Source organism: Impatiens glandulifera, chromosome 2 (genome assembly GCF_907164915.1).
Source record: "Impatiens glandulifera chromosome 2, dImpGla2.1, whole genome shotgun sequence".
Taxonomy (NCBI): Eukaryota; Viridiplantae; Streptophyta; class Magnoliopsida; order Ericales; family Balsaminaceae; genus Impatiens; species Impatiens glandulifera.
In genome coordinates this window covers 47,992,853-48,016,399 of record NC_061863.1, presented here as the reverse complement: position 1 = coordinate 48,016,399, position 23,547 = coordinate 47,992,853, and the positions used below count along the sequence as shown (strand labels likewise).

The following is a 23,547-nucleotide window of genomic DNA, read 5'->3' as shown; positions in this document are numbered from 1 at the left end:
AATTCTTGGATCCACAGATTAGGGCTAATGGTTTTTACTTTTTACTGTTTATAAATATAGATAAAATAGAAAATTAATTAAATGGGTTTGATTGATAATTAAAATTTAGGAAGAATACAAAAAAAATTACATGAAAATGTCAAATTGATTTAAAATAACATAAATGTGAAACTGTGTTAAATTTTTGTAACATACTGTGGGTGAAATTCTTGGATCCACAGATTAGGGGTAGTGGTTTTACTGTTTAAAAATATAGATAAAAGAGATAGGTAAGTATCATAAAAAAATAAAATATAAAATTTTGGAAGAATACAATAAAATGCCTGTCAAATTTATTTAAAATAACATAAATTTGGAACTGCGTTAAATTTTTGTCACATACTGTGGATGAAATTCTTGGATCCATTAGAGTCAAGGTTTATAACTTTTAAAAAATATAGATAAAAGATATAAGTAAGTACATTATAAAAATTATTCAGATAAAACAAATTAATATTTTCAGCTTGATAAAGATAGTGTAAAAGTAGAGCAGTAAATAAAAAATGAGAGCAACTATTATATTGACCAAAATTTTAAAAAATAATGTTGTATGAATCAAAATGGTACATGAACTATATTGACCAGCAATGTATCTCGTGCATTTTCACGAGTATAATAATATAAAAAATCGTGAAAAAAATATTACGGAAAATTTTTTATGGGATCCTAAACCCTAAACCCATAATCCGACCCAAATATCTATTTACTCTCACATATATCCAAATTAACCACAGCTCTCGACCCGGCAACCCGAACACTTTAAAAATTAAGCATCATTATATATAGAGAGAGATTAGTTAGTTAAAAAGTTGAACTGATATTATTAAAATGTCACGCGCTTATCAAATTTTGGGTTAAATTTAAAATATAAAGTATTATTAACCTAGTTGTTTAAAAAGTTGTACTTATTTTATTAGGTTGCAAATTCGAACCATACCTATAACATTTTTAATTTTATTTTTAACCGTTTTAAGTTTATGGGCGGGTCAACCCACAATCCGACCCAAGTATCCATTTACTCTCACATATATCCAAATTAATCACAGCTCTCGACCCAGCAATCCGGACACTTTAAAAATTAAGCATCATTATATATATAGAGATTAGTTAGTTAAAAAGTTGAACTTATATTGTTAAAATGTCACGCGTTTATCAAATTTTGGGTTGAATTTAAAATATAAAGTGTTATTAGCCCAGTTGGTTAAAAGGTTGTACTTGTTTTGTTAGGTTACAAGTTTGAACCATACCTATAGTATTTTTAATTTAATTTTTAACCGTTTTAAGTTTATGGACGGGTCAACCCACAATCCGACTCAAGTATTCATTTACTCTCACATATATCCAAATTAACCACATCTCTCGACCCGGCAATTCGGACACTTTAAAAATTAAGCATCATTATATATATAGACCCTAAACCCATAATCCGACCCAAATATCCATTTACTCTCACATATATCCAAATTAACCACAGCTCTCGACCTGGCAACCCGGACACTTTAAAAGTTGAGCATCATTATATATATATAGAGATTAATTAGTTAAAAAGTTGAACTTATATTGTTAAAATGTCATGCGTTTATCAAATTTTGGGTTGAATTTAAAATATAAAGTGTTATTAGCCTAGTTGGTTAAAATGTTGTACTTGTTTTTGTTAGGTTGCAAGTTCGAACCATACCTATAATATTTTTAATTTTATTTTTAACCGTTTAAGTTTATGGGCAGGTCAACCCACAATCCAACCCAAGTAACCATTTACTCTCACATATATCCAAATTAACCACAGTTCTCGACCCGGCAATCCGGACACTTTTAAAATTAAGCATCATTATATATAAATATAGATAGATATTGGCATAATATTTAAATGTTATTTAATAGTATCTGTAAATTCATTAATTGCATTTATAATTTTAGCTATATAAATGTGATGTAGAAGATTAATTAAATCATTTGAGAGTCTTCTTAAGCTTTTGTAAGTTGAGAATTAGCCTACCGCTGCCGTGTTATAAATCTATTAAACATTATATGAATTTAATTAATAATATATATATATATAATTTAAGAATCTCATTCCAAAAATATTTGACTTAAATAAGTATTTATAAGTTGAACATAAGTGTTCTTAATTTTACAAGTATATAATTTTTGTATTTAAGTTATTTATTATTTTTAAATTAATGTAATGTGTTATACCATTTCAATTTCTTTATATATTTGATAGGATAACATCCATGTTGTAATCAAATATGTATACTTTCTTTTTCTTTTTTTCAGTTGGAGATAATTAGTTGTTTAAGAAAAGAGAGGTATAGTGACAAAGATTCTTCTTACTAGCAATTATCATCTAATTTAATTTCGATGATTATGATTTTGGTATCTTTACATATAAAGTGGAATAAAAGTGGATCTTGATAATTTGAATATTGAGAGCTTAGTTAATGAACTAGTGAGAAAACTAAGTCGATGTTATGTCTATAATCCCAACGGTGATGATAATACACTGTTTAAATTTGGTATGACTTTCAAATCAAAGGAATACATAAAATTGGCCATAACAAAATGCACATAAATATTCTTTGAGATTGATAACAGGAAAATAAAAACAATATGCAATAAAGGAAAGTATCCTTGAACAATTTTTATTAACAAAGACAATATAGATAATACTTGGATGATCAAAAATTCAACCAGAGAATAAGTCTTTGAGGGGACTAGAGGCTTGTCATAATGACTATAATTTAAAAGTTTTATTGACAAAAGATATCAGTGATCTCGTATACCTAAAAAGAACAGAAGAAAACTTCCAATGAACCGCAACTCAAAGAGAAAGATGGAGAAATGGATCTTGATAATTTAAATATCAATGATTTTGATTTTGAGAACTTCACAAATAAAGATGGAATAGAAATAGATCTTGATAATTTGAAAATTAAGAGCTTAGTTAATGAATTAGTGAAAAAATCAAGTCGAGATTATGCATATAATTTCAACAGTAATGGTATTACGCTGTTTAAATTTGGTATGACTTTCAATTCGAAGGAAGACGTAAAATTGACCATAACATAACATAGTATAGTTATGCACATAAATTTTCTTTGAGATTAAGTGTTGTTGATAACAGGAAAATAAAAACAATATACAATAAAGGGAAGTGTCTTTGGACAATTTTTGTGGCATGGCTCATTTTTGCAGACAAAGAACCAGTTTGTGACATTGACGTGGATGAACCTCAAGAAAGCACTCTTGCAGCAAAAGCAGTTATGGCTAAGTTGAATTATCCCCTTGTCTAACATCTCGTCTACTATTGTCTCAATTTTAGTTTTTTGCAATGCTGAGTGATGATCTTGATCTCAAGCAGGAGGCAATTCAGTCGGTTTTAGAACCAGTTCTCAAACTTGGCTAGGATGGTTGTCAACCCCTTAGGTATTTTATGAACATTTAAAGCTGCAATTCCAAAAAACTGACATTTACCTTCTTCTACCTTTATTAATTGAATCATGGCTGCCTTATTGTCATATGCTAATAAGTTAGGCAAATTCTTATATATGGGTGTAATCCGTTCAAAATCCTAAGAAGGAGGTCCCAAAGTAATTAACCATTCTATGCTCAAAACCACATCATAGTCGAACATGGTAAATACCTTCATGTCAGCTTAAAACTCTTTCTACTTCATAGTCCATTTTAAACCTTTACAACAACTTCCACTTATATGCTCAGTAAGTTAGTGATGTATAAAATTGGGTAATTAATATTTTTTAAAATTCTGTTGTTAATGAAATTATGAGTAACTATCTGTATCAATTAAGATAGTAATAGGTAGGAGTCCATTTTTTCTGATACTTTCAGAGTTTTTGGATAGAAATGGAGGGATTATATTTTCTAATTTGCTCATAATCATGAACAATTTGGTATTACACATATGATTACTATCATACTTTTTTTTATCATGAACCTATGATTACTATCATACTTTTTTATCATGAACGTAACCCAAGCCTTTCTTCCTATGTTTACTATCATACTTTTTTTATCATGTACGTAACCCAAGCCTTTCTTCCTATGTTTATCTAGAATTTTGAGATCCATTTAATGCATGTACCTCTATCTTGTGTTATGATTAAGAGCCATCGAATATGAGTAATTGAACTGATGAGGTTTAGAGTGTAATTGGGCTGATGAGGTTTAGAGTGATTTGGCCAGGTAAGTTTAAGTTGACCACGTTCTAGTGTAAAAAATGAATCGGGGCTATCTCTACCTTAGTAGCATATATGGTGCGATCCACCCTGAAAAACTGTTCAGCCGAAATAATTCACCATTTCGTGTCCACCCAATCAAATTTTGAAATATCCACTTTCGTCAGTCGTGTTGCGGGAACATATTGTCTGTCTCTAGGAAGAACTCGCTGAATCATCCGAATATCCGCAATAAAATATGTAATTGTTCTTCAATGGACCCAATCTTGCTTTCCATCCATTTTGTACTTTCTCGAGCCTTTGAACATACGCACAAATTCGTTATCCAATTGATGTCTCGTTTCGACCATAGTAAGGAACGACGACTCTATATCAAATGATACGTTTAAGAGGAGCGTTGATAAGAGAACTCGAACAACTCGCCGGGGAAGATAAGGAATGCCGGATATTCATAAATCAGGTAAAAGAAATGTGAGGTAAAAGAAATGTGAGTTATGCTCTTAATCATTCAACGTACATAAATGGTGACGAATCCAAATGATGATATATGTCTCTTAGATTCCCACTTGGATGAGGTGGCCAAGTACATGGGCCAAAGAAAAGTCCAGGGATTGATAAAAAGAAAAGCATAACAAAAAAAAGAAGACTACCGGTAAACATATAAACAGATTAGTTTTAGATCTCACGGTCTCAAAGGTCTCAGTGGGTTTGATAGAATTCCCGTCCAATTTATCTATCTCTTCACTACTATCCTCCTTCTGAATTCGGTCTTTAACTCTTGCAATCATTGTTCTCAGAGATTAAGGTCCGGTAGGTAGAGACCTTTATTATATAGAATAAAACCCTTCGTCAATGGTTGTTTGTGTACAAAGGAAACATTAAATGAACACAACTATTAGGCACATTATGGGTTGGAACTCTCTATTACAAAATTGAACAAAGTATGCAAATAAATCAGATTCTTACAATAATGTGATAAAATTTGCTGCAAATGAGGAAGAATAACCAAGAAATTACAGAGTTCAACTAACCGTTAGAAAAGGGTAGTAAGTCGATTAAACTGCAGATACATGTGTTGTCTCATTAAGAAATAGGCATCCGAAAACAAAATTATAGAACTCGCTGCCCTTGACTATCTCTCCTTCCTTGAAGACATTTTCCATGTCATACTTGCATGCTCTTGTACAATCAGGGCAGTATGTCACCTAAATAGCACAAGAATAAATAAACAGCCACCAAAGAATTATCAAATTGGAGACACAAACATATTTACAATAGACTCAATTCAAGAAAATGTCAACAAATCTATAAATATATGTCTAATTCAACATTTGAATGAGATACTTTTTCCCATCTGGAAACATTTTTTTATGGATGTGAATCGAGATGGGATTACATTTGAAAACCATACTTAGTTCGAAAGTTATTGGCAGTAGGTTTCTAGTTCTATACTGAATCAAGAGGTATAAACAAAAGTGTTTTCAAATTAGGTCAATTAGTCCCATTTGAAAATACTTTTCATTTTTGTTTCTCTAAAGTTCATACTAAAAATAATAATTATATTTGTGTATCTAGATAATAAATAGACATCAATCTATCTCCTAAATCCCTTTGGGATAAAAGAAAATGGATACCTCCAACAACTTTGGTTGGAAATTGCAGTCAAGCATTACATCCACTCCATACATTGCCCTGGACATAGGATTGTGCATCTCGGGATGGACAAAAGCAGCTGACTCAAACAAAGCTTTCATCATCTTTTTAATTCTCACATGAATCTCCAACCATTTAACTGCAATGTGAAAAAAAGAGTAATTCTTCTTATTTTATTTTTTTTGAAAAGGCAAGATAAATTGCTAATGGTTCCAAGAATAAAATATACCTTGATGCTCTTGTTCAAATGCCCTAACAAAATCTGCAGTGTTCATGTGATTCAATGTTCCTCTGTAGTTCTGTACGTCATCAAAGGTATTACAGAAGAAAATGAGTCTATCAAGTTTAATAGTGTACATCTCATTCTATGAAATTAACAGAAAAAATAAACTAGAAATTAAGAGAAAATTATCATGATCTTAAAAATTATACTGGCTAATATGCCAGACGAAGCAAAAAGTTGCATTACATTTGTTATGTTTGTCAAAAATCACAATGATCTAAAAAAATCAATCTAATCATATTCAAGAAAAAATCTCTATACTAAATAAATGAAGCAAAAAGTTACACTATAATTTGCCAATTTGGATAATCATTAAGAAAATAAACTGTTTTGTTACAAATATTTTTTATGTTGATCATTATCTGTAAAATCTACATTTGTTATGTTTGTCAAATATGATAATGGTTTCAAGAATAATCTGCTTACGGTATATACCAAATGAAGCAAAAAGTAAAACTACCATCAAGAAATCAATTTGTATATCAAATGGAGCACAAAAAAATTACACTATAAATCATGATCATGATCCACAGAAAATCTTATCCCAGATGACAAAAAGAAACCACTTCCAATTTTAATTTTGACAATGTTCCAGTGAGACAGATTTTGACAAACAAAAAAATACTAATTTTCAAATAGGCTATATGTGTAGCAAAGGAGGGGCACAAGAACTACCTAAAATTGGAAAGTGAAACATACCATTACAGTAAAATGAGTCTCATACTCGGAAAAACTGTTCTTGTCTAGAGAGTATGCATTATTTGCCAGCCTAGCCTGTGAAGCAATTAAACTTTTAATAACATCATTTCAAGGTACATCACTAATAAATCTATGCATAAAGTAGCTATTATATCATGTTAGTAAAATAAAAAAATAAAAAAATTATGGAAATATTCATACCCAGAAAATATCAGCAAGGTATATATCCAATGGATCCATGCTGCGGACCAAGACAATGTAACGAAGATCAAATTTTCTCCCCCTGAACAGAGCAGGATGTTCAATGTATTTTTGACTTATTTTTGGACCAGTCTCTATTAAACGGATGACAGCAGATATGTTTTCAGTAATAGAGGTATCAAGAGTTCTCGCCATATTCCATGGTTTTAAGATCCATAGATTGTCAAGTCCATCCCTTTGGCGAACAAAATAATCACCAATGAGTTGAGTAAGATGAGTTTCGAGATTGTAGGTTGGTTGAATCCAATCTGGACATCCAAGTGCCTGATGGAAATAAATATTCAGAAACAGTTCCAACATAAAAACAGTAAAATAAACTTTTTTTTTTACTAGATTCTTCAAAGAATAATCGGGATAAGCAATCATAACCTTCTGGACAGTTTCAGCCAAATGATGCTTCATGACAATGGAAGCCTCAAAAGGAAATTGATTTATGAATTGACGCTCAGTCAAACCAGCATACTTCTTCATGTCCTCATCCACCTGCATGCATGTCCATATTATATTCGCATCCTTAGGGTCGTCAGCTGCAATTAGAGCACAGATTGTTTCACCATCACGGCATACATTATCAGTTCTGGAAACTAACTTCTTGAGACATTAATAAATGCAGTTAGATTAAGGTATAGTAGTTCCTAGTGATGCATAATTTTTTTTAAGAGAACTACTGGATAGCATATGGACCTGAAGCATCTTAAAATAGATAGTCAAGAAACTTAGCCTTGTTTGATAATTGGTTCAAATAAATCTGTTTGATGTAGGTTATGAAGAATAAGGTTAATGGGGGTTATTAAGTTATTGGAATAAAAAGACATAGGGGTATAACATATCAATTTTTAATAAAAAATAGAGGGTATTTTGATTTATGATTTGAATAATGTGATTGATGAGTAGATAGTGAGTTATTTGAAAATAATGTCAAATAACACACATCAAACAAACTCTTAATGGAATGTATACTTGAAAAAACACACCCACTTCCACTTGAATTTGAGAGACTTACTTATTTTGAACTCTGGACGACTCAAATATTCTTCTACTTGAGGGATATCGGAGTAGACACGTAAAACACTTCCATCACTAGGAAGCAAACTGCTAGATTTGAGCTCCTTCAAGGGCGGAGGGGTGAATGTGTTGGAATTCAAGTTCCGCATGTGATTCTCGTATTCCTGAAGAATCATGTGAATTGATCCCAGCAAAGGTAATTATATAATTTGTTTATTCAAGCCTACGAAGAACAGTTGAAACAAAATTCTGACAATTTTACCTTTATGAAATAATTTTCAGGAGTAAGGAACCAAGCAGTAAGTCTGGCAGAGCGTTGCTTTTCTTCACCAATACCAAAAAGGAAATCACGAGTACACTCGTCACCTTTATACACATTTCTTGTTGGCCATAGAAGAGAAAAGCTGAAAAATGTCAATTAATTAGTTTAACAAGAAGTAGAAGGCAATTAATAAAGAACAAGATTGTCTAAAAAAATGCTATGATTAGTAAATACTGCAATTTAGACATTCAAACACAATATATGTCCATACTTGATGGAATATACATATAATGTTGTAATAAGAACGAAAGAAATTTTTTAACAAGTATAAGGCCAAGAGAAGGACAGAAAAAGTACCTGATGGCAGATTCCAATTTACCATCTGGCATGTAGAGGAAAGGAGAAACATGAAAGTTCGGCACATCACTGTGCTGCAAAGCAGAACCTAGCTCATCCATTACGTACCTAGCCACCATATCAATCGTCATCATTTGAAGTGTATAACAAAAGGAAACAAGTGCATTGTAGGTCTACTTCTCCAGAGAAGTACATCAATATCATAAATATTGATTTTATTTAACTTCATAGAAAGCAACATATCCAATACTGTCTTGTCTGATGTGGATTATTTAGACGAAAAACTCATTATCCAATCAACAATATACTCATGAATCACTTCATTCAAATCATCAAACAAAATACTAAAGTACCTTTGTTTAAAAAAATTATATTGTTTTATATATATTATATACCCCTAATGTCTTTTACCTAAGTAACCCCATATAATCTGATTTTCAATAATCTGCATCAAACAAGTTTATTTGAAAATAACATGGTTATTCAAATGACTCTAGATCAAATAAGGCTACAAAAAGAATGGTCGTCTATTATGATTTCAGGCTTCTTGTACCACTTGCTAGTTGCTACACTACTATAAACCCATATTGACTACACAAGATACAGACAAGAAGTTTCTATAAATGGAAAAACAAGCATAATATTCTATTGCTGCTTTATTGCTTTGTGCAACTTCAAAATTTTGAAAAAGTAAAAAGAATCCTTTTGGATGCTGTTATTTCACATCAATTATCTTCCACCATACATTCTCCAAACATTATGGGCAAGAATAAAACAAAACAGAAAGAAGAAGAAAAAGAAGCAGAAAAGAATCAAGCTTGCATGTACGTACCATACAGAAGTTTCATCAATCTTCTCTTCATCTGCTAGTCTATATGTCATCAAATATAACCACATTGCATTCATAACCCGATCAACTAGAGGTTCATCTGGTTTCCATTCAGGATAACGCAGTTGAAGTGCAGAGTCAACCACATGCTTTTCTGATTCTAATATCTTTGATGAATCAACGCCATTCAGTTGACAAAGCCTGGGGAGTGATTCAAGAATCCCTAAAGCACTTTCTCCTAGAGGTCCTGGAATATCTACCTGTTCCATGAAATTTATCATCAGTATCTAAGGACATCTACATGCAGAAAAGCTAGTTCAGGGTAGTATACCTCCAGAGCACTTAAACAAGGAAAACTCTTTAGCATCTCCAACAATTCTTCCTTGTTTTCTTGCAATGGGTTTCCTCGAATATTCAGATATGAGAGAGATGGTAGTTCAGCAGGTAGAAATGCCTGGAAAAAAAGAAAAGAAAAGGTTATGAAGTAGCATTGATCCATGATGATCAAATGCTCTACTAACCAGTACCGACCCTAATAAATGTCAAAAACTTAGCTTTAAGAACAAATGGACAAGATATTTACATGAAGGAAGGAAGACCCATAAACAGTATAAAAGAATCCAATAGGCTATAAAGGGAAAAGATATCTGGTTGTTATTCCTCACCGTATTGATCAATTTGTGAATATCTCTATTTGAAATGTCGACAGAGGTAACAGTCTCTAATTGGTCATCAGTGTAACTCAAATAGCCTGGATTATCCTTATTGAATATTCCTCCACAAAATCCTAATGCCCAAACACCAAAGTTGTAGGTGAAATGTGAATTGTAGATCTCCAATGTTGGGCAAGCTTGAAGAATTATATCAGACTTGTCACTTTCACTACAAACAAAATAATCAAGTCCAATCTTGATTAGCAGTTAGAGTATTTGCATGAAAAATGAACACAGTAACAACAATCTTCCACAGATTAAGAGGTTCACCTGTTCTGTAAAATTGGGTTGTTGTTCAGCCAAAGTGCCTTAAGGTGCCTGAACTTGGTAACAACCTTGGTAACTTCTTCCCAGTTCTCAAGTTTGTTTCCACATAAGCTTAATGCAATCAAACTCTAGCACAAAAACAACAATTGAAAAACAATGTAACCTTTAAAATACATGGAGAATTACAAAGTTGCAAAATGCTAAAAACTAAATATAATGTCATGTCGATAAGAAATTTAAATGCCATTGTTGATGGGCCTTCTACGATATGATTATTAATGCATTCAAAAGGGTGACATTGAATTAATGTATTAAGCTAATACAAGTCATCACTGAAGAGGTATTAAAAAAGAACTCCCACTTAACAGTGTAGATTAACACCAAAAGAGGGAAAATTGTGTTTGGTGTGAAAGCAAGTCCTCTTAATAGGCATCATAATGCATTTGACAGTAGGATCATGCACATGTAATTATCAAGAATTCTGTGCTACAAGCCTACAAGCACATATAATCCATCATGTATTGGAAATGATCACCAATTGGATGAAAATTGAAAGACATGACAGTATATGTACCCATGCCAATCAGACTTGTAAAAAAAAAAAATTAACTCCACTGGATAGAACATACTGGAAATTTGCTAGGCAAATCAAGAGATAAAAGCATTGCGTCATCAATGTCAAGGTCCTCCAGCTCCAACCATTTCACAGTATCACCTTTCTCTTTCGCTTGTTGAATTTCATTCTCCACTATTTCACCAACATTCATTTTAATACCATCCTCATGTGAACCTTCAGCTGAATCCTCCTTTTCTTTCAAGTCAATATCAACACACATCAACGCAGCCATCCTCTCAACCAGAGCAGGCACTTCCTCCAGCTACAATGTCACTCAGAAACAAACATCAGATCACAAACTTACAACTCCCAAAATACATTTACACGTAACATTATTACTATCATTTTATAGCCAATCCACTCAAAGTTAGACAAAATCCTATCAGTAATAGCCACATGTCAAACTAATCTAGGATGATAATCAGATTTCCAAATTTCAATTAAACTTAACATCGGTAGAAACCTCAAATCATTTCAGATAGTTTCAACATCAGAGAAGTAGTATGTAATTTGTATACCTGTTTGCGAGCATCGGAAAGACGAAAGGTCCAGGCATGGTCGACGAGGAAGACACATGATTCTTTCTCCATGTGAGAGGAAGTAAGGATGAGGCGCCTATGCCGACCGTCATCGGACGGTTCGACCTGAAAGAAGTTACCGCCATCAAATGTATCTGTGGATAGCTTTTCGAAGAGTTGGCCGTATAGAGCCTGGGGAATCCCAGCCGCCGCTAACAGGAGGCCGTGTACTTTAACGAAGTCGTCTAGAGTTCGGATTCTATCTCCGGTAGTCATTTCGGAAATGATTAAGATTGACGGCGATGCTCAACAACACTCCAATTTCGGCGGTGTTACATATAGAGAGAGAGAGAATGAGGAGGAGGTCTATAGACTATACCCTTTCCCTCCATTTTATTTTCCTCCTACTCATATCATTTCTACATTTCTTAATTATGAATTTTCTTTATTTAATCAAATTTTACTTGAATTTTTCACTATAATTTCCTAATTATTGTTCGAAATAAGTCAGGATGCTGTTATGATAATTTTAGTAAGAAATTATATCAATTTAAGGTGGGTTGGTTAACTCTAGAATTGGCATTGGAATTAAAATTAGAGGGTCCAATTACAATTCTTTTGTTTGTTAGACACTTTAATATTAAGAATTTCATTATAGTGTAATTTGATAGTTCACGTTTTTGACATGTTTAACACATTTTTTACACATTAAACACGTGTTTAATACGTTTAACACTTTTTTCACACGTTTAACATATTTTCATGTTTTTTTTGCACATTCAACACGTTTTTGACACATTTAACACGTTTTTCACGTCTTTGACACGTTTAACACGATTTTTACGTTTTTAACACGTTTAACATGTTTTTGATACGTTTAACACGTTTTTTACATTTTGACACATTTTGCACGTTTTAGCACGTTTAATAAGTTTTTCACATATTTGGCACGTTTAAGATATTTTTGACTCACGTTTTTAACACATTTAACACGTTTTTAACACATTAAACACATTTATCATATTTTTAACACGTTTTGACACGTTTAATACGTTTTTTTACGTTTTTGACAAATTTACCACATTTTTAACATGTTTTCACGTTTTTGCACGTTTAATAATTTTTCCACATATTTGACACATTTAACACGTTTTCGAAACGTTTTTATGTTTTTAACACTCCAATTTCGGCGGTCCAATTTCGGCGGTGTTACATAGAGAGAGAATAAGGAGGAGGTCTATAAACTATACCCTTTCCCTCCATTTTATTTTCCTCCTACTCATATCATTACTTCTACATTTCATTTCTTATGTATTTTCTTTATTTAATTTTATATCTCATACAAAAAAAAAATATATTGTCAAATTTTATTTAAATTTTTCACTATAATTTCCTAATTATTGCTCAAAATAAGTCAGGATGGTATTATGATAATTTTAGTAACAATTTATATCAAAATTAAATTTATAGAAGTTTAATAATTGAAATATATTAAATATTATTTAATATATTTAAGATAAAGGATTGAGGAGTGAATTTAGGAGAAGAAATATGGTGGTGTCCATTTTCTCTCTCAAATCTATCACTCCTCTATATTTAAACATTAAACAAACTAGCATGTATTTCGTGCATTTACACAAGTAATGATATAAATGTGATACCATTTTTAATTTTATTTTTAACCGTTTTAAATTTATAAGTGGGTCAACCCAAAATCCGACTCAAATATTCATTGCAGAGACACTTTAAATTTATCATTATATATATATATATATTAGTTAGTTAAAAAGTTGAACTTCTATAGTTAAAATGTCTCGCGTTCATCAAATTTGATGTTGAATTTAAAATATAAAGTGTTATTAGTCTAGTTGGTTAAAATGTTATACTTGTTTTATTAGGTTGCAAGTTCAAAATATACATATAGCATTTTTAATTTTATTATTAACCGTTTTAAGGTTATGAGCGGGTCAACTCACAATTCGACTCAAGTAACAATTTACTCTCACATATATATCCAAATTAACCACAGTTTTCGACGCGACAATTCGGACACTTTAAAAATTAAGCATATATATATATATATATATATATATATATATATATATATATATATATATATATATATATATATATATATATATATATATATATATTAGTTTAGTTGGTTAAAGGGTTGTACTTGTTTTGTTGAGTTGCAAGTTCGAAACATACATATAGCATTTTTAATTTTATTTTTAACCGTTTTAAGTTATGGGCGGGTCAACTCACAATCCGACTCAAGTATCAATTTACTATCACATATATATCCAAATTAAGCACGGCTCTCGACACTGACACTTTAAAAATTAAGCATCATTTTATATATATATATATATATATATATATATATTAACCATAATCAAATATAATTTCATTTACCCTATCATCAATTGATGATTAGATCACTTAATTCATTAATTTAAATATTAAAATAACTTATATTTTTTAATTATATTTTAAATTAATTTTTTATCAAAAATAAATTCAAACTTTATAAAAATCATGACTCATCAATACTTTTTAAATAAATTCAAATCTATTTAATTAACTCTTACCAAACTCTAAAAATGCATTCTTCATTCATCTCACATCTTTCGTTATCTTTCTAAGCCTATATGTTTTTTTTCAATGTTTTGGAAATTGTTTCGGTCTTCAATCCGGTATTTTTGGCAAATTTTGGTCTATTCGTTTAAATCGGATTTTAACTTTTTAGTCATGTGCATATCTAGGGACGAATCTATATATGGGTTCGGGTGGGCTGAAGCTCACCCTAAAATATTTTATTTTTATTTTTTATGGTTAAAATATGACATTACCACCTAATTTTAAAAAAAAAATCAATAAAATTCACTATTTTGTTTATTTAATTATTAAAAAAATAGTAAATTTACATTTATTTACTCGTTTTATTCAAATTTTTCCCGTTTTTTATTTAAACTTAACTTAATTTTTTTTTTAAGTTTATCCACCACCGAATTCTGAATTCTGAATTAGTCCATTTACATATCACTGTATTAATAAAATCTCTAATGCTGATGGTAGCCTTGGAATTTGCTATGGAAAGTCTCAAATCTTCATGGTATCATCCTCAATCTTCTCTTCAACATCATCCCCTACTTCCTTCCTGAATTATTAGTAAAATTCAATAACAAATAAGTTTATATATTAAGTTGAAAATGTTCAAATAATTTTAAAATATCAACAACTTTATTTATATTTTTGATCAATTATCTTAATTCATTTAAAAATAAAAAATTTATCATTATATATTAATATTTTAAATTAATTCCTTGTCAAATTAAATAATTTTTATAAATTATTCAAATAGTTTTGTAAGAGTATATTCTTCAATATCACCCCTACTCCCTGAATTATTAGCAAAATTCAATAACAAATCAGTTTTATTCAGTTTGAGATTTTTCAAATAATTTTAAAAAATCAACTATTTTATTTATATTTTTTAATTTTTATCAATCATATTTTTCAATTCATTTAAAAAATAAAAATTTATCATTATATACTAATATTTTAATCAAATTAAATAATTTTATAAATTATTCAAATAGTTTTATAAGAGTAGATTCGTAAAAGCTCTATTAATCATAGAAAAAACCAATTTAGCCATGAAATTTACTCTTACATCCTTCAAAACTGCACAGAAATACATTTGACAACAACAGGTCAAAAATTTTCAAAATATATATATTTATCTCTCAACCTTCACATGTTGAATAATTTTGACTTCTAAAAAGAGTTTAAGGCAAATATTATGTGGGTTAATTCGAAATCCAATTAGATTTGAATTTAAAATCCTAATTTGGATAAGATATTTTAGATTTGACTGAGATGGATTGAGTCCGTATTAAATTAAATTCAGATTTGATTAGGTTTATTCAAATTATCCAAACTATTTAAATAAAAATTTATTTTTAATTTATTTTTCTTTAAATTATGTTACACCTCAATATAATATATTTTTTATACTTATTTTTGTATCGTTTAATAATATTTTTTTAAAGATTCAAATTATAAATAAAATTAATTATAATATTAAAACTTTAATACTATTTTTTATATAATTAAACCGTATTAAACATTAAATAATAAAATAAATGAAGTAATTAAATTTTCTTAATCGAAGAGGTTAGTATTCAACGGATTAATCCGAACAGAATTCGAATTACAAAATTAGATAAACTATTTTGATTTGGATTGAGTTTAATTCAAATTTGATTTGAATAATTCAATTAATCTAAATTATTGAATAATTTCAAGTTGACATTTATAAATATATAAATATTTTTTAGTTTAGATTGTCCAAACCATATTTAGTCCTATCTATATTCGATCCGTATTAATTAGTAAAATGGTTTGGATTACAGATTTGATTTGAATAATTCATTAATTTAAAATTATTGAATAATTTCAAGTTGACATTTATAAATATATAAATATTTTAGTTTGGATTGTCCAAACCATATTTAATCCTATCTATATCCAATCCGTATTAATTAGTAAAATGATTTGAATTAAAAACTTGATAAATTTAATTTAAATTTAATACGAATCGGACAAACGAATTAGTTGTTTTAAACATATAAGTTTTACCTATTAAGTATGAATTTGGAAAGACCATGGATCCTTCGCGGTCGAACAGCTGGTCAACAACATATTTTAATAATTTATTTTTTCATTATAATTTACAAACTATTTATCTTTATAAATTATTTAATTTTATAAATATATCATGATAAAATTAATCATATTAATTTAATAATTAAATTAAATAAATATAAAAATAAAATACATAATATAATATATTTCATAAACATTCAAATAAAATACATATTTAATATATTTTTATTTTAATAAATTTTACTTCTAGTTATTTTCATTTTATTTTTGATATATTTTATTTTAATATTTACTTAATATACTCTTAATAAAATAAAATATATAATTTATTTTAATAATTTTGTAATAAGTTTGACTTCTCATAATTTATTTGATTTAATATTTATGTAATATATTCTTTCCTTTACTAAGTTCTTTTTTCTAAATAACTAGTTAGTTGTAATGAGAATGATTAATCTTTAATGGAAAAAAGTATTGGGCTGGACTCTGTCGGGCCATAAAAATTAGCCCAAGGTTATGGAGGGAGCTGCTGAAATAGAGGATATATATTTGGAATATTCGACGAACGGCGGCGTTTCGCCACCAAAAGCACCTGTCACGCTAATCTCACAGCGCTGTCACTCTCTCTTAAAAAAAAAAAAATCGTTTTGACCAACCAAATCCTGAAAGATGTTAGACCACTTTTACTGGGTCCCACCAAATATCTTTCACCGTAAAACACGCCACGTCAACTTGTTAAAGATCCTTGATCATCATCCAACGGCCTATAATTACGGAGCACAACCTTTCAAGATCACGCTGAGATACAGAGTATATAAACTCTTTCTCAAGATAATATATTATTATTTATTATTATTATTTAATTATTATTTATTTCATAAGAAGGAGAGGATAAGGATGAAGCCGTCCGTCGTCGTCTTCCTTACCTTATTCTTTTTTATCCTTACCAGATAAACAATTAACTCCTCTTTCTCTCTCTACATTTTCTCTCACTAAAACCGCCTGCTTATACATATATACGTGTATATATATATATATGCATGTCTGTTTTTTGACGATCTTACTCAATTATGTCGATCGCGTTAGAGAGCGTTACAATAAGCCGGATCGAACGGCCGGGGATGCATCATGGAACCGTATATGGTTCGCCGGAGACAGGGAGATCGGTATTCGGGATCTTTACAGGGGATCATCGAATGTCGGTGAAGGATTCGGTTGAAGTTCGAGGAGGAGAAGATGATGTTGATTCAACTAGTTCTTCTTCGATTGGAGAGAACAGCGATTGCTCTGATGAAGAGCGAGATTCAGAAGTTCAGAGTTCGTTTAAAGGACCTTTGGATGCTTTGGAAGTTTTGGAGGAAGTCTTGCCGATCAAGTAAGATCTCTTGTTATTTCCCTAGGGTTTGTTGATTGATTATCTGAACTGTTAGGGTTTCACTGTTCTTAATTGGTCTGTTAGGCATTGGTTGGATTTTAGAATTGGAAATGATCAAATTGGTAACGATTTGAGATTATTTGATCTGTTAGATGAATTGAATTGGTGTCTAGAAATGAGGGATTGGTTATTATTTCTCTGAATTTATCAAAAGCCCCATACTGTTGAAGTATTACTGTTGGTCCAACTCTTAACCCTAACCCTAACTGTTTTTTTTTTGTAGGAGAGGTGTGTCAAAGTTCTATAATGGGAAATCAAAATCCTATACAAGTCTGGAAGTTGCTGCTTGTTCTTCCTCCATTAAAGACATTGTCAAACCCGAGAATGCATTCACTAGGAAACGCAAAAACTTGCTTGCACATAGCATTTTCTTCGACAAGAACAGTCAAAAATCATCTAGGACTAATGAAGGTGGATTATTGAAGAAACCTGCTAACAGAAATCATATGGGATTAGCATTAAGAATGAATGGTTCTGGAGAACATTCACCAACCCCTGTTCGATCTCGACCACCTCCCCCCCCTCCACAAAATAGGAAATTACCCAACATCGAATCATCTATGCCTTCAGCTCTGCCCAGTTTCTCTCCATGGCGGTCTTTCTCCCTGTCTGATCTGCAATGTTCTGGTGACATGAATGCTGCTGCCGCTGCAATAACCTGCTCGGATATGAAGAAAAACAATGAAATCAATGTTAAGTTTACAAGTATTGCGGCTCAATTTCGTTGAAGAATGAATGAATCAATCCCTCCTCAGGTTGTCTTTTTCTTTTGAGATATAGTTTTGCTTAGTTAAAAGGAATTAAGAAATTCATGGCTACATGTTTTTGTTCTCTGCTCATTGTACTAGTTTGAAGTTTGAGCACATCATGTAAGAACAAGAAGAGAATTTAGTAGAGTACTAAAGTAATTAACATAGTTTCATTGCATTCTACAATCCTTTGTTTTTTTTGTGGCTTATTATTATTAGTATGTTTTGTTTTTACATAGGAAAGATGATATAACATAGGCTAAGCCTTAAGGAATTGTTTAATGTTTTTGTTATTTGGATTAAATTCAAATATTAACAAGCAAAAATCAAAAGGGTTTTTGTTATTTGTATGATTTACCTGATGAAAGACTTGATATTGATTTACTTAACATACACCATTTTTTCATAGATTTCTTGGTTGTATTATTGCAATCAAAGGAAATTGAAAAGGTTATAACGCATCAAGGGATCATTTTAAAATGTTAATATGCAAGAGTAGTCATTTAATAATTTAAATCACATATATATAATATTCTAATAAGATAAATTATCATTACTTTATATTTTATATTTTATAATATCAAATATTCATGATTTTAATTTAAATAAACAATTAATTTTTTTTGTTAAATAATTTTTTTGTTTGAATTAAAGGAGAATTAACATTATCCGTAAATTCAACCGTGAATATTTTAGTATCTTAAGTCGACTCTTATTATTAACAAGGAATTAAAATATATTAGGTTTTGATGTCAAAATATATTAAGTTTTTGATGAAAATAATGAAATATATATATATATATATAATTTTATTAATCAAATTATTTGAATCAATAAATAAGATATATTTTTTTTCATTTTTTTAATAAATATTAAAGATAAAGGATTTTTTAATCATTTAAAAATCAATAATTCCAAAAAAAAAAAAAAAAAATCCACTCAATTTTTTTTTTTACAGAAATTGGATTATTCCAAATACATCTTATTTATCAACCAAGTTTATATTACTTCTCTTGTTTGATGTAAGTTTTTTTCTTCCTTCCTTACAAAATCACTTCCAATTTATTTTCTTCATTATTTAATTTATAATAAAATTATTCAAATCTATAATCCAAACATAAAATTAACTTTCCTTTATAAAATTTATATTCATATAAAATAATATTTTAATAATCTAATCAAAATAAATAAATAATCCACTTTATCTAGTAAAAACTCATAAAAAAAACATCAAACAAGCCTTAGAAATGATTTGTTTTAAATAATTACAACCTATTAATTATTAAAAAAACACTTTTTTATCAAAATTATTTTAAAATAACCTTAAAATCAAACATGAATCACTACAACAAGAAAATATAATGTGATATGATTCCTTGAAACATGATATCTTATCTCAAGACATCATGAATAAGCCAGCTAAGTTAAAATAAGAAAGAGATAAGATAGTCAATTAAACATGAATTAATTAATAATCACAAAAATAACCAAAAAAGAATCCAATGTGACGCTAAACTCGGGATTAACATTATCTCAATACACGTGGCATATAAATCTAGTGGTTATCCAAAATAAGTCAAAAGACAAAAAAGGACAAAAATCTCATAAATGAGATGGTCTAAATTAAAGAGATCTCTATTATATGTGGCCTAATGGGTACCACATATTTTCATCTCAAAATGAATGATGTCCAAATACCTACTAACAACCCTTTTTTTTTTTTTCCTTTTTTTCAAATTTTCATCTATAAAATCTGTGTGCTCTCTTTGAGAAACCCTTTTTCTCAAGAAAGACAAGGAAGGAAACAAGGGAGACTTATCTGGTTTTGGAGGGCTTTCTTTGGGTTTAAGGGATCCCCTACACAGGATCCCTACCCAACCTAAGCTTTCTTTATCTATCTTATCTATCTTTTATATCTCTCCCTTCCCTTGTCTTTCTTTCTCTTTATCTATCTTTTCTTGTCATAAAGGTAAAGTTATATTCATGTGCAAAAAGAATTTTTATGCCACTATTTTTTAAAATTAATTATCAAATTATTAAATTATCCTATTATTATTGTTTTTGATAAATATTATTTAAATTGAGTTTTTTTTTGGATATATATTTTTAATAAATTATTTCTTTATAATACTATTATCAAATCATTTATTTTATTAATTAAAATATTAAAATATTTCTACTTTATTTTTATTAATTTTAAATTTAAATTATAAAAAATAGTTTAATAATTAAACAAATTAAATTCAAATAACTTATTTTAATTATTTTTTATTAATCAAATAAGTACTTTATTAATTAAATATTAAAATATCTCTTATTTATTTATTTCAAAAAAAACTTTTTATATATATTAATACTAAACTTTTTATAATTCTAACTTAGTTACCCAGATTTAAAATAAAATACATCTTGCAGCTTGTTTGATGTTTGGGTTTAAAAAAAATGTATTTGATAAAATTTTTTTACAGTTTTGGTTTTTTAATTAGTTAAAATAATATAATGTTTTATATTTATTTATTTTTTTAAATATAACATAAGAGTTAAAAATATCAAAATAAGGCAATTGACTGACTCACAGTCTCACATCCTTCTAATGATTTAATAAATAAGTGCATTATTGTATTAGTTGAGACTTTTGTCCAAAATATTGACAGCCATATTCAACCATATTTATCTGCCAACTAAATAAACACATCATTTATTATATCTTCTTCTGATAACAAAGAAAAAAATAACTCATTTTGATTCCTTTCCAGGTAGATAATTCAGTTTCTGCTCTCTAGCCAAAGGCAGAACTTCCATTCTTTTGGGGAGATTCAACAATGGCGTTTGTCGCAATCCAAAGGCCTAATTTTGTCAATCTTTCCAGCCATGGAATTAGCTGCAGCAGCAACAAAACAACATTTGCCCCCTGCAGATTGTAAGTTTCAATTTATCTACTACAGATTACAGTAGTCTACAACTAATCATATGGTTTCTTATTCTAATCAACAGGGCCATGAAAACCAAGTCTTTGCTACAAACACCTGAACAAATCAAACCTATTTTAAAGGAGCCACTAAAGTTCACAATTTCCCCATCTGAAACCGCAAGTTCAGGTGTTCTAAGGTTCGATAGGCTACAGACACCAAATGAAGAATTGGTCCAAAAGAGTGGATATGATTTCGGTCGCTTTGTCACACGAGAAGCAATTGTGGATGAAGAGTATTGGGTCGGTTAGTAGTTTTCAGTTTAATTTGATTCAATCCTTAATTTGTGGTGGTTATGTGGCAGACTGCAGCTTGGCTAAGAGCAGAAACTCATTGGGAAGATAAGACAAATGGAAGGTTGGTAATAAAAACTATGTCTTTTGTCCACTTCTATTATCAATTCCAATTCAATTTTAACTAATTAAACACATTATTGATTAGAGCAAAGATGAATCAAATCAAATAAAAAATCATGGGTAAAGATTGAAATTCTCAAAAAAGACTGTTCTGATCCTTTATCTCTTATTACTTTACTTACAGATATGTTAACAGCTGCAAGAAGAAATTCGCAGAGCAGGTAAAATTTAACAACAATTGTGTACAAATAATTTATCAAGACAATGATTCTTAGTATTGTTCTTGATTTTTTTTGTCTAAAAAGGAATTTAATGCATTGAAAAGGAGACAAAAGGGGTCTAAATCTTCCTGCATTGTAGCTGTAAGTGATTCAAGCCATTTACCAAGCCCAATTGAAAGAATTTTTCTTAAGTTGTTGCATTAACAGGTTAAGAAGAGTGAAGGAAATGTTAAACAAAGTGTTTTGAAGAGTGTTGTAGGAACCTTAGACTTGAACATCCGTTCCTTGTTGCCTGGAGAAACCTTCCCCGGGGTAAATCTGTTTTCTGTTTTGTTTTTTCAAAAGTTAGACGTTTTTTCAAATAAATCATTGATTAATGCAGGAACGAGAAGCTTCTGTTTTCTGCAACATGAATAACGGCATTCAATATGGTTATATTGCAAACGTATGTGTAGCCAAATCAGCTCGTCGCCAGGGTATTGCTAGCAACATGGTTCCTTTTGCAGTTCAACTTGCTAGAGAAAATGGTAAAAAAAAAGAATGGAACAACTTAATTAGTTACATGTAACATGATTCTAATTTCTTACCTTTTTTTCAGGTACCATTCAACAAGTATACATGCATGTGCATAGAAAAAACCAACCTGCTCGTGATCTTTATGAAAAGATGGGTTTCAAGGTGATCGATACATATCGCGTTTCCAAGTCTAGTTATGTTAAATTATCTATTTCTAAGATGGTTTCTTTCAATTTCTTGACACAGGTAGTTGAAATGGCGACATCTCAATTGGAGAAAGAGCAAACTTACTTGCTTTGCTTGCAGTTATAGACATCATCTGATAGGAATATATATATGTAGTCCATGTATAGAAGAAATTCAAACAGTTCATCATGAACGAAATCAATAGCCTATTCAGAGTGTATATACTAAAGGTAAACAAGTATAAAGATGTGAAGATGCTGCAAAACAGGTGTAGAGTTTTTCTCACAAAGAAATAGTTCAAGAATAATTAATGACATTCATTCATTCAAATCAGGGTGTCACTTTGTATTATTATTTAATGACATTCATTCATTCAAATCAATAACATCACTATGAGAATAAAATAAATAAAAGCCTTACAATGAATCATAGCTTATCTAACTTTTCATCACCAAATAATATATAACTGTTCAATTTAGAGTGTTTCTCCTCCATCTAATCAAGATTGAATCATTCTTAAGAGTCTTATCCATTTATCATTAACGAAGATTGAGTCATTCTTAAGATTCTTATCAATTTTTCATTAAAAACGTTCATCATGTTGGCCGCCTAAGAATAAAAACACTTATACTTAGTGTTAATTTTTCTCAATTTTAGTCATCTAAATGTATATTGATGATAAGTCTATTTTGTTGTATTTTTTTTTTAAAAAAAATAGACTATAATTAAATATCACATAATCA

At 29.6% G+C, this 23,547-nt stretch overlaps 3 protein-coding genes across 3 annotated transcripts; 2 read left to right on the top strand and 1 right to left on the bottom strand.

Moving 5' to 3' along the window:
* Positions 1-5,139: 5,139 nt before the first annotated feature.
* Positions 5,140-12,075, bottom strand: LOC124926022 (tubulin--tyrosine ligase-like protein 12). The gene is made up of 15 exons (XM_047466177.1): positions 11,699-12,075; positions 11,194-11,442; positions 10,568-10,692; positions 10,250-10,466; positions 9,916-10,038; positions 9,588-9,844; positions 8,756-8,863; positions 8,399-8,540; positions 8,135-8,300; positions 7,501-7,658; positions 7,072-7,395; positions 6,871-6,945; positions 6,118-6,187; positions 5,870-6,027; positions 5,140-5,440 (listed from the first exon to the last, which is right to left on the bottom strand). The coding sequence occupies exons 1-15, from the start codon at positions 11,972-11,974 to the stop codon at positions 5,291-5,293; spliced, it is 2,598 nt and encodes an 865-aa protein (XP_047322133.1). The 5' UTR covers positions 11,975-12,075; the 3' UTR covers positions 5,140-5,290.
* Positions 12,076-17,322: 5,247 nt separating this feature from the next.
* LOC124926714 lies at positions 17,323-18,742 on the top strand. The gene is made up of 2 exons (XM_047466995.1): positions 17,323-17,747; positions 18,031-18,742. The coding sequence occupies exons 1-2, from the start codon at positions 17,443-17,445 to the stop codon at positions 18,533-18,535; spliced, it is 810 nt and encodes a 269-aa protein (XP_047322951.1). The 5' UTR covers positions 17,323-17,442; the 3' UTR covers positions 18,536-18,742.
* A 2,511-nt stretch (positions 18,743-21,253) lies between these two features.
* On the top strand, positions 21,254-23,131 carry LOC124926596. Its single transcript, XM_047466847.1, has 9 exons — positions 21,254-21,476; positions 21,551-21,767; positions 21,830-21,882; positions 22,066-22,102; positions 22,187-22,243; positions 22,310-22,414; positions 22,485-22,629; positions 22,701-22,780; positions 22,865-23,131. Exons 1-9 carry the CDS (start codon positions 21,379-21,381, stop codon positions 22,928-22,930), a joined length of 858 nt encoding a protein of 285 aa, XP_047322803.1. The 5' UTR covers positions 21,254-21,378; the 3' UTR covers positions 22,931-23,131.
* Positions 23,132-23,547: the final 416 nt, after the last annotated feature.

What these genes read in the sequence shown, in the direction of transcription:
- LOC124926022 (XM_047466177.1), bottom strand. Translation starts at nt 11,974, where the DNA reads ATGACTACCGGAGATAGAATCCGAACTCTAGACGACTTCGTTAAAGTA. An exon ending in CTTGTTTAAGTGCTCTGGAG is followed by an intron (nt 9,845 to 9,915) that starts GTATACTACCCT and finishes TTCATGGAACAG; the next exon opens with GTAGATATTCCAGGACCTCT. An exon ending in ATTTGAACAAGAGCATCAAG is followed by an intron (nt 6,028 to 6,117) that starts GTATATTTTATT and finishes TTCACATTGCAG; the next exon opens with TTAAATGGTTGGAGATTCAT.
- LOC124926714 (XM_047466995.1), top strand. Translation starts at nt 17,443, where the DNA reads ATGTCGATCGCGTTAGAGAGCGTTACAATAAGCCGGATCGAACGGCCG. An exon ending in GAGGAAGTCTTGCCGATCAA is followed by an intron (nt 17,748 to 18,030) that starts GTAAGATCTCTT and finishes TTTTTTTTGTAG; the next exon opens with GAGAGGTGTGTCAAAGTTCT.
- LOC124926596 (XM_047466847.1), top strand. Translation starts at nt 21,379, where the DNA reads ATGGCGTTTGTCGCAATCCAAAGGCCTAATTTTGTCAATCTTTCCAGC. An exon ending in GAAGATAAGACAAATGGAAG is followed by an intron (nt 21,883 to 22,065) that starts GTTGGTAATAAA and finishes CTTTACTTACAG; the next exon opens with ATATGTTAACAGCTGCAAGA. An exon ending in AATCTTCCTGCATTGTAGCT is followed by an intron (nt 22,244 to 22,309) that starts GTAAGTGATTCA and finishes TTGCATTAACAG; the next exon opens with GTTAAGAAGAGTGAAGGAAA.